This window comes from Athene cunicularia, assembly GCF_003259725.1.
Source record: "Athene cunicularia isolate RWA chromosome 2 unlocalized genomic scaffold, athCun1 chr2_part1, whole genome shotgun sequence".
Taxonomy (NCBI): domain Eukaryota; kingdom Metazoa; phylum Chordata; class Aves; order Strigiformes; family Strigidae; genus Athene; species Athene cunicularia.
The window spans coordinates 101,226,613-101,241,469 of record NW_020799095.1 but is presented as its reverse complement, the minus strand read 5'-3'; the positions used below and the strand labels follow the sequence as shown (position 1 = coordinate 101,241,469).

The following is a 14,857-nucleotide window of genomic DNA, read 5'->3' as shown; positions in this document are numbered from 1 at the left end:
TACCTCCTCTTGATTAGGATTGAATTGTACATAGTGGATGGCTGGGAGCATTGCCTTGCAGCATGAGCAAAGCAAGCTTTTTAGTTTACTTTAAATATGCCATAACTTGAAAACTATGAATTATTTTAGTGAACCGTTATTAACAGGTATTGTTTGACTCTATTTTGGGTAGTGCAACTTTAATCAATAACTCAAGAGTTTAACAGTAACTCGCATAAGTGTTTTTATTGAGGCAAGAAAAACACTGAAGTTATGCACAACCCATGACTGCAGCTTGAAAGCAAGCTACCTTTATTGTCAGCTGTCTTCATACATATCTAGATGTCAGGAGTTCATATTTATTTGTTGGAGTGTTGTTGGAGGCCAGACATCTCGGATAGCTTGTGGTTAGTGAATGCAATGAAGAGAACTTCAGTGTTGTTGAATGATGCACACTTGCATTTCATAGGCTATTTTTAGTTCGGGACATAATGGTTTGTTTTACACGTCAGAAGAACGTTGTATATGCAGTAGGATTTAAAAGTGTGGAATTAGCAGGGGAAATCAGTAACGCTCCTTGTAGACAGACTGAGAAGGACATAACCATGGAATATCCTTTTATGATTCCGATGCTTGGTACAGCATGTAAGGTATCTGATACAAAGCAAGGTAAAATGTCTTGTCTTTTAATTAAAACCAAAAAAGCTAATTGTTGTCTGAATATGGGATTGATTAACCATGTAAGGGAGTTACTTTGCTTAATTTTGCTCATTTAAGGATGAATCCAAGTTAGTGAATTTAGTCTTGCTTTTCAGAAGTCTTAACAGAAAATACAGTAACTTTGAGCAAACTATGTGAGAAACAGAACTGTGCTGTGACTTATTAGAATTGCATTTCTGATCAGGTGATTTTTTTTTTAAGTTATAAACGTAATACTTGGTGTACCTTTGCAAAATGTTGTGAATACCTCTTGTGACTATAGATGAAGCTTAAATTTGTCCTCTTTCAGGACATGCTTGCTGCAGGTGCTTCCTGTAAAAATCAAAATCAAGGATGGAAGGAATCTGGTTTGCGTAACATTTGGTTTGAGCATAATCAAGGATTCTAGAGGCATGTATTGCTTGCATTAGATAAAACTAAAGCACAGAGGTGTGCAAGACTTTGAGAAACAACATTAAACAGGGTCTAATTTCTTATGATCCAGTAACAATGTTGAGGTTTTTGTGCTTCAGTGAATGACTCGGCTTTTTGTGTTCTTACTGTCAACCATAGTTGAACCCTAAGTGTATCCTCCCAGCTAAATAGAAGCAGTCAACTTGAAAGCCTCACTTCTACCCTGATTATATTAGTGTTGTAACTACCATGTTTATTTCCTCATTTGACAGCTCAAGGGAAACAATGAAATTAGTATATTTGTGATACATGAAACTGTATAAAGATTCTGTGAGAATATATAAATGTTTAAAAAGGTTGATAATTTAAAAGAAACAATCTTCAGATTTTCAGAACTATTATGTCATTAATTTAAAGAAGAGTATGCTGGCATTTGCATATGTATTGTGCAATAGTTCCACTGTGTAAGAGAATGGCAATGTCGTACTTTTTGAACCACGTCAGTGTCCTTTCTTTAAAACACACTATCCTCCGGTTGACTTTGAAAGCACTTAAATAGTTCTCTTGCAGATCTCTCTCCCAGACTTGGCACCATCTAATGATCTTCACAAAAACTTCAGGCTCTCATCAGGGTCATTCTGTGTCCTGAGAACTACTGTTTTTTTTAACAGCAGCTATTGTAATAAAATGCTATTCAGAGCCTAAAATACTCTTTCCCCCCCCCCCTTCTAAATGTTAGTTTAGCATCCTGCTTGATTTATTTAACAACTACATACTATGCTAGGTTAGCAGCTCATATCCTTCTACATGGCAGGTCAACAAGTGCCTCCTAAACTGCAAAGTATGTAGTCATCTTAATTTGTGGAAGATGTGGGATTGAATCAGCAATACAAACACTGTGCGAGTTTCATTTCAAGAACTAGGATTTGTTTCTTAATGTAGCCTGCTCTTGGCCTACACTGCCAGTCCCTGAACCCTGAAAGACATTATGCTTAATAGCAAGTGAAGCCCAAATGAAAGAAAATGGAGCAGGAGATATTAAAATAAATGTGTAATTAGGGGTATTTGCTTATAACATGGAATTTTATGTTCCTTCATCCATCCCTCCCCCAAGGACTTGTAATCTGATTTAATAAAGCTAAGTCTGGGATCTGTTTCTGTCTCCCTAGAACCGCCAGCCAACATGTCTAGCAAAAGGGCTAAGACGAAGACCACCAAGAAGCGCCCTCAGCGTGCCACTTCCAATGTATTTGCAATGTTTGATCAGTCGCAAATTCAGGAATTCAAGGAGGCCTTCAACATGATTGACCAGAACAGGGATGGCTTCATTGACAAAGAGGACTTGCACGATATGCTCGCCTCCCTTGGTAATGTCACTTTTCTGTGTATGGTTGTCAAGCAAACTTTTGCTGTTAAAATAATTGAGTTTGGGATAGCTTATGAGAGGTCTCAGTTTGTATTATGCTTTTCAGATGGCTTTTTCTTATAATTTTGAAAGCTAAACCAAATACAAATCCCTTTATTTATAGGGAAGAATCCAACAGATGAATACCTAGATGCCATGATGAATGAGGCTCCAGGCCCCATAAACTTCACTATGTTCCTCACAATGTTTGGTGAGAAGTTAAATGGCACGGATCCGGAAGATGTAATCAGGAATGCTTTTGCTTGCTTTGATGAAGAAGCAACAGGTATGGGGGTGAAATAACAGTGTACATGTATTACTTCTACTTACTTTTGTAACAACAAATACTTGTATTCATAGAATGGTGAATAATTTTTTAATTAGGAAAAATTCTGATTTCTGCAAACTAAAAATCATGCCTCTGTTCTCACTGACTGAAATTACCTCTTCAAACACTATAAAACTTAAAATCACAAACTTCTAGCACTTCTGTTCAAGACAGGAGAAAGTTTAAAAAAAAAAAAAGTTGACTTGGAATCAGGGTCTTAAATTTTTCCTAACTTAAAATTCAGCTTCAGGACAACTCTTCTAAGGGGAATCCTGTCTTCAGAGTTGTGCTTTAATGAAGCACTTGTCTTCTGTCAGCAACTTATATCCACCTTCCCTCTGTTAAGCTGCACTTACAGGAGAAAATGAATACAAGAAAAATCTTGTGTGATTTAAGTGCTGATAGAAGGGATTGCAAGTTACATAAGGCTGTTTATTAAACAGTGCCAAAAACGTATTCTTTGCAACCAGTCTAGTAAATCTGTGTTTTGTCACTGTTTTAAGATCAACTTAAAATTTTTGAAATATTTCAATGTTTCCTGCAGCTGTTGAACACAGGTAGGTAGTCAAGTTCCATCATTATTTTGTAGTGATTTTTCATTAGGAATGTTGAAGACAAACAGATCCCCTTCGTGTAAAATACACAGTTGTTAGAAGTCTCTCAGTAGTGCTGAGAGTATAGCCCTGATATTGGGAAGAAGGTCCAATATGTATACTGACAAATCTGTATATTCTTTGGAACAACACAGGCAAATCATAAAATGGCCTTTACTTGAAGTAGTGGGACCATGCAAGTTAACTGAGAGGGTTGACTTTTGATGGAATGCTTGTAATTATTTGGCAATTATAGTAATAGGCTTTAATGGTCTTGTTTTAATTTGGTAACAAACACTGCAGTTCTCCTTAATTGAAACAAAGAATTCAAACAAAGGAATGATCATGCTGTATTAGCAGATAAATGGAAAAATTCCTCTTTCTTATGTCCTCTCACATTGTGTTCTAGGGTTCATCCAGGAAGATTACCTGCGAGAGCTGCTGACGACTATGGGGGACAGGTTCACAGACGAAGAGGTAGATGAGCTGTACAGAGAGGCACCCATCGACAAAAAGGGGAATTTCAACTACATCGAATTCACGCGCATCCTGAAACACGGAGCAAAAGACAAGGATGACTGAGCAAATCTCCTGATACCTGCAGATTATCTACTTTACACTTACGTTTATTTTTGAGGGTTTCTTTCTGATAGAACTTCTTGCATGCATTTAGCTTTACAGCTTTTGCCTTTCTCAATGTATTTATCTATTCCAGGCCATTTAGGCACATTTGCACCTGTGTAATCAGACTGGAAGTGGGGAAAATATTGTGAGGAAAAGGATACAGGGACAAAGATCCCTGGACTTCATAGTCCAGGAAAATAATCTCAATGTTTCTGGTTTAGCTGGATTTTTACATTTTTGTAATAAATGCCGTTTTGAAATAAAGATTGCTATATAGATAAAATACCTCAAATTATTTTGTGGAGAATGACATTACTATTAAGCATTTACAAATGCAAGTGTGCTAATTGTATTTTACTTGCAGTTGCAAATCAGGCTGGAACACATTTTCGTAATGTTTTGTTAGGTGTCATAGTTCTGAAATTCTCCTAGTGGTATGTGCTGGTGTCTTTAAAAGTGCAGCTGAACAAATCTCTTAACTCAGGTTTTTGAAGTGGAACTGACTGGTCTAAGTAGTTAGCCAAAGAATTGGTTAGGGAAGATTGTTAAAGTTGCCTGATAGCCTGCAGAGAATGTTATGATTCTTAAGCAGATAACATGCCCAGCTTTTATTTCTTTTCAGTATTGATAGCTTTTTAGCAATATTTTCATGTCAAAGTTTGCATTCCTGTTGGCTGGCAGTAAGTGGTAATGAGGCATTTTTTTTCCTTCTGCTGAAGGAAGCTTGTGCAAAAGAATCTTTAAGTGACACTCTGTTCTGGCACTAATTAACAGCAATACATGGCCAGAAAACCTACATAAAGCTTTATTCTTCTTCAGCTTTTCATGTGCATGTGAGAATTTAAGCAAAGTAGTTCTGAGAAGTAACTTTATATAACCCTATACCTGCTAAAGTCCCTCTCATTTTTTAAAGGATCATACCTCTTCCTCAGCTTACATTACAGCTTGGGGAGGTGTGGCTGGAGAGCTGTCTGGAAGAGGAGGATCTGGGGTTCTAATTGACAAGCAGCTGAACATGGCCAGCAGTGTGCCCAGATGGCCAAGAAAACCAACAGCATCCTGGCTTGTACTAGAAACAGCGTGACCAGCAGGAGTAGGGAGGTGACAGTCCCCCTGTGCTCTGCACTGGTGAGGCCACACCTGGAGCATTGTGTCCAGTTTTGGGCACCTCAATATGAGAGAGATCTCAAGGTGCTGGAGTGAGTGCAGAGGAGGGCAATGCAGCTGGTGAAGGGCCTGGAGAACAAATCCTGTGAGGAGAGACTGAGGGAGCTGGGACTGTTCAGTTTGAGGAGGAGAAGGCTGAGGGGAGACCTCATCACTCTCTACAGCTACCTGAAAGGACATTGTAGAGAGGTTGGTGCTGGTCTCTTCTCACAGGTGATTAGTGACAGAACAAGAGGGAATGGCTCTAAACTCCAAAGGGGAGGTTTAGACTGGACATTAGGAAAAAAATTTTCACCAGATGTGTGACCAGACAGTGGAATAGGCTGCCCAGGGAGGTGGTGGAGTCACCATCCCTGGAAGTGTTTAAGGGTTGTTTAGATGAGATGCTGGGGGTGTAGGGGAGAACTTTGTAGAGTAGGGCTGATGGTTGGGCTCGATGATCCCAAGGGTCTTTTCCAACCTGAATGATTCTATGATTGATAATATGGCTTTTCAGCAAGCAAGAAATCATTCAAAAGCAGCTGTGCTGATGCTGCTGTCTCAGATATCAAGAAAAGAGGCAGGATCTTCTCAGTTCTTGATGCTCATGTCCTTTCATGTGTCTTACTCTCTTGGCCACTGCAAGCTGAAAAGCATAAGGTGACTTTATCATACCTACACATTTATCAAAGTGATGACTTCTTGTCCAGAAACCATGCACTGAGCTATTTCACATGACTTAAAAGAATTCTACTTCAGCATCTACTGCGGCTTTGTCTCTTGCCCTGTGTGGTAGCATGAGGGCTTGGTTAGGGGGTGGGGACAGGGAACTGTATTAGTGTAAAGATACCTACTCTAAGAGGTTACTGACAAAATTTCTGAGGATGTTCAAGCATAACTAATGTTGACCTTCCTAGTTCAGGTTTCCCTAATACCAGACCAGTATTAATACCTGCAAGTGGGCACAAACCCCTTAACCCCTGGATGGCTTAAAGACCTACACCCACAAGACCATATAAGAGCATCAGATGCATTTTGTAGCTACACAGTGAGGAACGTCCGGACAGCTGAAGTTGCATGCTGAGGGCTATAGGGATGTGTCATCAATCCACTTCCAAAAATAAAAATAACTTTGGTCACTGAAACAGCTTAAGATTCTGATGACTTAGACTTAGAATTTTGCAGTGAAAATCTTGGAACCTAATCTCTTTTCTCTTGGGGTTCATATATAATGGTCTCTAAGCTCCACACCAGACTAAGCTTATGATGGAAAACTATTTTCATAGCCTGATGCACACATTTAATAGTCTTACATCTGCAGTGATATATAATGCCCTGTGAAGCACTATTGAAAAGCAGTGATTTATTTTACATGACCCATTTACCCTCTTCTAAGGCTACATTTGCAAAGGTCAAATGGAAGCCAAAGAGGTATTGCAGCTGCATGAGAAACCCCCAAGATGACTACGTTTGTGTGAAGTGCTGCCAGTGGATGCTTGCCTGTTGCTTTTTTTTTTTCCCCTCTGCTCTGACTCTTGCTGAAGACACTGGTAATATGCAGCATTTTATTCACTCAGGATACACTTGTTTCTGCTCTTTACACTGCATTTAAGCAAATAAAACCATCTTTTATCACACAGTGATCAGATGACTGAAGCATTTCACAACATGAAGTCAGCTTAATATACTAGCTCAGCAACTAACTGATGTCACAGAGGTGGTGTTCATACACTCTGAAGTATGGATCCATTCCACCACTGACCTAAGAACTATCTTTGGATTGCTTGTTTCTAGGATCGCTGTCACTATGTTGAGAAACAAAATGTAACACAGGGGCCCCATCCTGGTACAGGACATAAGTAACAGTATGTCTTTGTGTCCTGCCCAATGAATTTGGTCCAAAAGCTGGAAAATACCTGAAATCTTGTCATCACATTTCTCGTGACTGTGGCCTTTTCTCATCCGGAATGTTACTAACGTATTATTTGATATGTTCTGGGCAGTTTCAAATGGCAACAAATAGCTCTTTTACCATACTGAAGGCATTCAGGCAATGTAAGTCCAAATAACAGGTGAGTAACAATCAAAGTAGAGTCAGGAACATCTTAGGTATCAGCAGTTAATCTGCTCTTGGTATTACCTATGTACCCATGCTCCTATTTTGGCTTGCTAATTTTTTTCAAACTCTACTGTCATTTTTAGATAACCTCCTCCTTCGGAAAAATGATTTAGGATGACAGATAACTCAAAAACAGTATTACAGAAGCCAGGAACAATATAAAAGCAAAAAGAACTCAGTAAATGCCTCTCAAAATGCAGCTTAAAAATAATTTAACATGAAATGTTGAAAAGCAATACCGGGAAAAAAAGAAATTCCACACAGCTCATTTTTTGTTGTGCTCTGAGCAGCAACTCCATAGAGATCACCGTTTTCCCAAACTTTTGACAGATAAAAAAACTTTTCATCTTTTTAATAAGAAAAAAAATGGCAGCACATGGCTGCTCTTCCTATTTCCCTCTGCAGCTCGTGGGCCTGCACACACAGCATTCCCTGCTCCCTGGGACCACTTGGGTAGGAGCAAGCTCCATTGCTGTGGGCACACATAGCAGGCAGGCTGCTGTGGTAGCACACTCTTTGCAAATCCCTGCGCTAGACCTTGAAAAAAAAAATGTGTTCTGCAAATTTTCTTCTTCAACAGCAAAAATACTACCAAGGAGTGTGTTCAGACCAAATGTGTGATATTCCCAAGAGAACAGATCATACATTGCATCACAGTGTTTAAGGGGTCATGCAGTCTGTATGAATGTAATAACCCTAAGGGAACATGTTTACTTGTTTCTCAGAAGCATGTACTTAACAGGAGAGCAGGAAATCAAACTGCCTCCTGGAAAATCCCAACTGCTTGCTGCAGGCAGACTCCTCTGCCACGCAGCCATGATTCGGTCCCTTAGTAAACGAGCCCTGCACTTTGATAAAGTTTGGAAATCAGCTACAAATACTACAGGATTAGGCAGGTCATGACTAACTTTAATACACGTGCCTAAAGGAGCAGATAGTATGTGACAGCAGCATTCATTTTAGCTTTCCTGTAAACTGCTGCTGCTCAATTTTGCAAAATTTAATCCTTAATTTATAATTTCCTCACTTTGACTACTTCAGGGTATCAGTGAGTACAATCTCACTAAACACTGAACCACATTTTGGGTTTTTTCCTCATAAATGTTGTGTGCATGGCTCCTTGGGAGTTAAAAGACAGCATTTCACGGTAATTTCCAACCTCTGTCTGGCATATTCAAGTGAGAGGGTGTAAAACGAGGCCTGCAAGCCCTGTCTTAGTATTTGCTAAAATAGAGCTGGCATCAGACATGACTAACTTGAGCCTTGACTTAGTATTGTATCTAACAGGTAGTGGGGTTTTTTTCCTCTATCAAATTCTTCGTTAATTGTGAGCTAACTAACACAATAGGTTTTATACTGGCAACATACTACCACCCCACACGAAGCATGCTGATTTTGAAATTGCTCCACCAGCCAACCAAAACCTGCACAGGCATCAGCTAATAAGAAAACTGGTAACAGCTTACTTTTTCTGTCAAACACCTGACTAAATACGCTCCTTGTATTCTGGGTATGTTTTTAAAATGCCATTGTAGGCCTTTGGCCAAGCACTGAGCACATTTCACTTTCTTCCTTATTTGTACATACACATTGTAAGAGAGATACAAACATGCGAGGAGAGGGCACACATGTATGTCTTCAGGTTTAGCAGAATTAATAACATGTGTTTGAAAGACTGGAGGCCTCACTCTCTTCTTACTAAGAACACCTTATCGACACTTACTTTTGCATTTCACTTATAAACACCATGAAATCATGGTGTCTGGCAATATTTCTGTTTAAAACTAGGGCAAAAATGGGAGAAAAACCTACAAATATTTGGCTAAAATTATTGCAACTTAACCATATGGGACAAAAACCAAAGGGATAGACATAGAGCACAAGTGGCGGTATGGTGACTTATCACAGAGAACAGGCAGCAAGGGACAAAAAAAATTAGCAGAAATCAACAGCCCAAGACGTACTTTCCAACTTTTTCTCTTTTAAAAAAATTTGTGTTCTTATATATAAGGACTTTGGACTTGGGGATGCAAGGAATACCTTGACTGCTGAGTCCAGTCCCCCCATACTCTGTCAAACAGGTTTCAGTGCCCATTCATACAAGGATTGAGCTGCATAAATTATATTGGGATTTTTAATTTTCTCCTGTTTTACAGCACTTCAGACAGTGACTTTATTTATTTATGTTCCACTACACTTCTCTGCATTGTCCTTGGCCCAGCTATATCGTTGTCATACGATGCTCTAGAGAACTTATGTTCTCACTTTTTCCTCAGCTATGCACACTGGAAGTTACCAGAAAGTCATTTTCAATATGGAGAAAGAATATATCCTTCTGTAGGCTCCAATACATTCTCTGTCAGCTTTTATTTTTCATGCTTCAGCATTTACATTGTGGCAGGGACCACCTGGGAAAGCAGTAACTTAACATTTCTATTCATGAGGTCTTCAAAAGAAAACTAGGAATAAATACCCTGCAGTCAGTTAAAAGTCTTGCTCTGAGGCCCTCCAAGGGACCCAAGCAAAGACATGCATTCAGAATCCCTTCTTTCACTCATGACTTCTCAAACCTTTTCCCTTTGGATCACAGAATGAGTGACAGTCACTGACTGATACAGCACTGCACTTGGGATAGCTTGGTAGAGACAACACATCTAGCAGGAATCAGGGAAGAAGGGATGGAAAGGCAGAAGGATGAGCCAAAATACTAGGTGAAGCAATTGACAGTCAAAATGCTTCTGTTAAATGACTGTTTTGACCTAGAAATGACAGAACAAAATTTTGAAATATTTGATTGTGCTGTCAATACTTAACCTCTACAAGTAGCATTTGCTACTTTTGTTGAACAGTGATAATATGCTCAAAAAAAATTTAACTGGCAAAACCATCCGACTTTCACACATCTTCAGTTTTTAATTCAATGTGAAAATCACAAATATTCTTTTCCATCTAGTCTCCTTTTCTATACTCTTTTGTTTCCTATGCATATTCTGAGTCTTAATTCTATGATGTAAGTGTACACCTTCTATGGTATGAAATAGCCTCTGTACAAGAAAAATTACCTAAGCAGGAGTCTTTGCCACAGCTGACAGAACACACAAGAACTGTCTAGAAGCAAAACGCAAAAGAGGTGGACACTCAATTCAACTTTGGCATTTATTTCAACACAAAATCTAGAGCATCAAATAAAAATAGGAATAGGTAGGTTCAAAATTAATAAGGTGAAGTTCTTCATGTAACAAATAGCAGCCTTGCAAAGGAAGCCAAAAACACCTGCAAAGGATATTATGGATATTAAATTTACATCAATTCAAGGACTACATATTAGGCAAGCTGATGAAGGAAGTTCATTGTTGGTTACTACATACCACATCTGGCTCAGGGTGGCTTACTCCTCCAGGAGTTAAATGTAGTAGAGGTTGAAAGAGGATTCTGGGAAGATATCACATGCTTCCCTGATTCTTATTCTTCCCTCAATACCTGCATATGGCCACTGCTGCTGCTCTCACCTTAAGAATAGGCTAAAAGCACCCACTGCTCACTCTCCTCCAAAAAGAAGAGGAAGTATAAAGAGATTTTCAAAATACTTGAGGATTCAAAGTTTCAGAGGGGGTAAAAACTAAAACACACATACCCCAAAACCCTATAAAACCCTCCAGGAACCCAATAGGGGAGATCTCACAGCATCTATTATCTGTTGAATTCATCCAGGGAGCCAGTAGACACATCCCAGTGGTGGTATACCTAGAAATGCAAGAAGCAGGGAGAAGACAGCTGTCAGGCTTCCCCTTACCCACTTTATGGGCCAATTCTGACTTGCTGAGAAATCAGGGTGAGCCTTGGACAATGTCATTTGACCCCAGCTTCATGGTTCTCACCTTCTTAGGAGGCAGCAATATCTGAATGTTGAGCAAAATTCCAACCTGAGCAATCCTGACAGTGCACATACAGTCCATGGGGACAGCAGCTCACCAAACAATGGCCAAGACTTTGCTCCCTGCTTTCCACATGCAAAACACACATCTCTTTACAGTCAGGGCATGCCAGACTAGGCAGACTTTTACTGCGAGCCAGTGCAACTGTACCTCTAACATTAATTAGATTCGTAAAGAAACATCATATGACACAGACTGATTCTGCTTCATTAAGCAACCAAGTTAATCACAAAGATTTGCATTGTCATTGTAACTCAGCAGAAATGAGGGAATGGAGAGAATTAAATGAAAGGAGGGAAAATATTTACTGTAAATGGCTTGTTGTCTTTAAAAGCCTTAGAACTAAAGTATGAAGCAATTTTGAAGGCTTTTAAGCAATCCGAAGAAAACAAGTCTAGGAAAACATTTCAACATCACCAAAGTATTTGAGTATTTTAGGTGGAAAGTATATGAAAATTGTATACATTTTGCTTAAAAGGGTTTTTTCTTACACAACACTGACATAAATGAGAAAGAAGGTGGGACTAATAAAGGAAAAAGTAGTAGAAAAAAAGAAAACTGAAGCAGTTAAGAGCTCAGCATTTTTTTTAAAAAAATCACGTTTTCAGAATGGATAAATTAATTTCTATTTTGTATGGTTTATGCAGGAAATTATGCGGTACTGAGAAATAATTTTTTGGCATACATTCTTGGATGTGGTAGTGCAAGCATTTTTCCCCCGCCCGCAAAACAAACTCTGTCCAAAACTGAAACTCATCACTAGGCGGCACTATTTGTTGGTACAGCACCACACCAGCATCCATGCTTTCAGCACACACTCTCTCTGCAGAGCAGCTGTAGAACTGCTTCACTCTGGACACACTTGGCACTGTGTGGTGGCAGAAGGCTGGATGAACCACTCAGCAGCAGAGCTACCCATTTCATCCTCGGGCTTCCCAGAACACGCTCTCCCTAGGATGTGCCTGGACTGTTCTAGAAGAGCCCCAAGGCCGCCTTCAAGACCAGGCCTGCTGTCCCACCAGATAGCGATCTGCAAGCACAGCTCTCTGAGCAGTCAGGGAGCACCATCAGAGCGCAGAGGAGCCTGCACACTCAAGAAACAGCCCGTGGCTTCGCTGTACTCAGGAACAGTCTGTAGAGCAGCAAGAAGTGGGATTACAGCCCCACTCTTCTCCTGCATCAACCAGGGCCCAGCAGTCACAGTGAGCAAAGCACTGTTCAAGTCTGCGGGCAGCTCACAGGTACCACCCTCAAGCAGCATCCTCTCCAGAGGGAGGTTTAAACAGAAGAAAGTCCTGTTCACCTGAGAGATCATCACAACACATCTTCTTCATTAAGAGCTGAAGCACAAGCTAATACATTCACAAAAACAAACCTTTACTTTTTTTTTCTTAAGATTTATGTCAATGAGTAAAAAAATATTCTCCAAATATTCTAAGAGGCAAAACAAATTCTTTTTCTCCCCTTTACATTTCCTTAGTGGTATAATGAATGCTGGAATCAAGTAAAATGGAACCATTTGTAAAAGCATTCCTTTTTTCCGCTTTACATTTCCTAAGTGGTATAATGAATGCTGGAATCAAGTAAAATGGAACCATTTGTAAAAGCATTACATAGATATACATCACACAGAAGATGGTCTGCATTTAACAATTGCTTCCTTTTCCACTATGATGCAACAAATTGGAGACAAAAGCTTTGAGAGACACAGACAATTTTATCACTAAGAACCTATCTCATACTGGGCGAGTAATATTACAGTACCTATTCTCACATATTTGAAATTTAAACACTGGGAACAACAGACACAGTGACAGTTTTCACATAACACCTTTTTAATGGCACAAAAAATGATACAGCATAGGGTAGCATGTTTGCAGCAGTGGTTCAGTTTAAAGTAACCAAAAAAAGCATTTTAAATTAAGATATCAAATAACTATTTCCATAATTAAATTTCAACACACAATTCAGTTGTTCAAGACTATCAAGGAGTATTTTAATAACTCTATGACCATCTTGGTGCTTCTACTGCTTTTCCGCCCGCTCACACTTTGCATATAATTATCCTGAAACTATGTGCCATGCCTAGTAAGTACAGACGATTTTTCCCAAAAACTTTTTCCATGAGCATGCTCTCAATTCAGCAAAGTTTAATATTATCTTCAATTGCATTTTGAGGCAAATGTTTATAAGAGTGATATTAAAATTCATTGGGGAAGTATTCTTATACAAGCTAATTAGGCCAAATTCTCAGACCTCAAACTCTTCTGGTTTGAGGAGAGGGTAGAGAAAGAAAGTTGGGCCTTTCAGCAGTTAAAGCGTCTCATTTCAAACCTGGGACTGCAACTTCTAGATTATATATTAACTTCAGTGTGAGCAGTGCCTAAATATAATCCATTTACATCTGCAAATATAATAGGTAATTTCAGCAAAAGCCTGTTCATCTATTTTTTCCTTTACTCCTTAAAAGTTACTGTTTGCCAAGATACCGACTGTATACCAGCAAATTTGGTAACATGCAGGAAAGCAGTTAAAAGAATGATGAACTGACAGTACAGCTTTCCCATCTGACAATATTTCAGAATCTATCTGTGTACCAAACAACTGCTTCTGAAGCCCAAGTGATTCCTATCACCCTACTTGGGGCCTTACTTGGGCTTCAATATGCAGAATGTGAACAAGCATTCCGTTCAGAAAAATTTCAAAAATGGGCTAAAAACGAACTGCTGCTGAAGTAATTTCAGACCCCATCCTCAGAGGAACACTAAGAAGAGCCTGTACCTCAATTTCTTTGAGATCCTACATTAGTAAATGAACACAGAAAAAGTGTAATCCTTTGCACTGTTTTCATGAAGAAAATATAAGCAAGAATAAATCCTCCAAGGGGTTTTATAATCTATGGTTGCAACTGGTGTTCAGACTTGTTGATGCGGGAGTACTCATTTAGGAGACTTAAAGATGCAAGCTAGAATTTTTCTGATCCCCTAAGCGAAGCATGAGGAAGACTGAGTGTAAGGATACGACCTTGCACGTAACTCAGTCGGTACGTTACCCACTGATCAGGCTCCGTTTACCTCACTGCTGGGACACCATCAGCCCCCGTTAACTCCGCGGTCGCCGGCTGAGGCTTCAGGTACACGGATCTTCAACGTGATACATAAAAAATAAAGCACACGGGAAGAACTCGGTGGCCCGAAGCAGCCCTCCCACAACTACGTTTCCACCTCTCAAACCAACAGCGCGGAGCCGTACCCCCGCCCGGGTCCGGTACCGGGGCCCGGCGGGGCTGCCCCGTGGTACCTCCCGATCTCAGGCATGCGTTTTTAAGGCAACTTTGGGTTTATTTTTCCTCATCGGCCTTCTGGTCTCTCCCCATCCCAGCACCCCCAGCCTCAGGGCCCGTCCCCGGAGCGGCGTCAGTCACCAGCGAAGCTCCCTCCCTCCCCGCAGCCCCAGCACCGGCGGCGGCGACGTCCCCACGGGCTGCGCCAACGCTGCCGGAGCGGGGGAGAAGCGTTTGCGGAGACGCCCCGAGCCAGCCGCCCCGCGGAAAGAAGAGGGCTGCGATCCTTAAGGGAAAGGCTCTCGCTGCCGTTTCGCTGCCCTCCGCCGCTC

At 40.3% G+C, this 14,857-nt stretch overlaps 1 protein-coding gene across 1 annotated transcript; it reads left to right on the top strand.

Annotated features, from left to right (window-relative positions):
- The first annotated feature begins 2,217 nt into the window (after positions 1–2,217).
- On the top strand, positions 2,218–4,334 carry LOC113476326 (myosin regulatory light chain 2, smooth muscle minor isoform). The gene is made up of 3 exons (XM_026841758.1): positions 2,218–2,459; positions 2,622–2,783; positions 3,828–4,334. Exons 1-3 carry the CDS (start codon positions 2,276–2,278, stop codon positions 3,998–4,000), a joined length of 519 nt encoding a protein of 172 aa, XP_026697559.1. The 5' UTR covers positions 2,218–2,275; the 3' UTR covers positions 4,001–4,334.
- The last annotated feature ends 10,523 nt before the right edge of the window (positions 4,335–14,857 follow it).

Coding starts and splice junctions, on each gene's coding strand:
- LOC113476326 (XM_026841758.1), top strand. CDS start 2,276: ATGTCTAGCAAAAGGGCTAAGACGAAGACCACCAAGAAGCGCCCTCAG. Junction 2,460..2,621: donor CGATATGCTCGCCTCCCTTG/GTAATGTCACTT, acceptor CTTTATTTATAG/GGAAGAATCCAACAGATGAA. Junction 2,784..3,827: donor CTTTGATGAAGAAGCAACAG/GTATGGGGGTGA, acceptor ATTGTGTTCTAG/GGTTCATCCAGGAAGATTAC.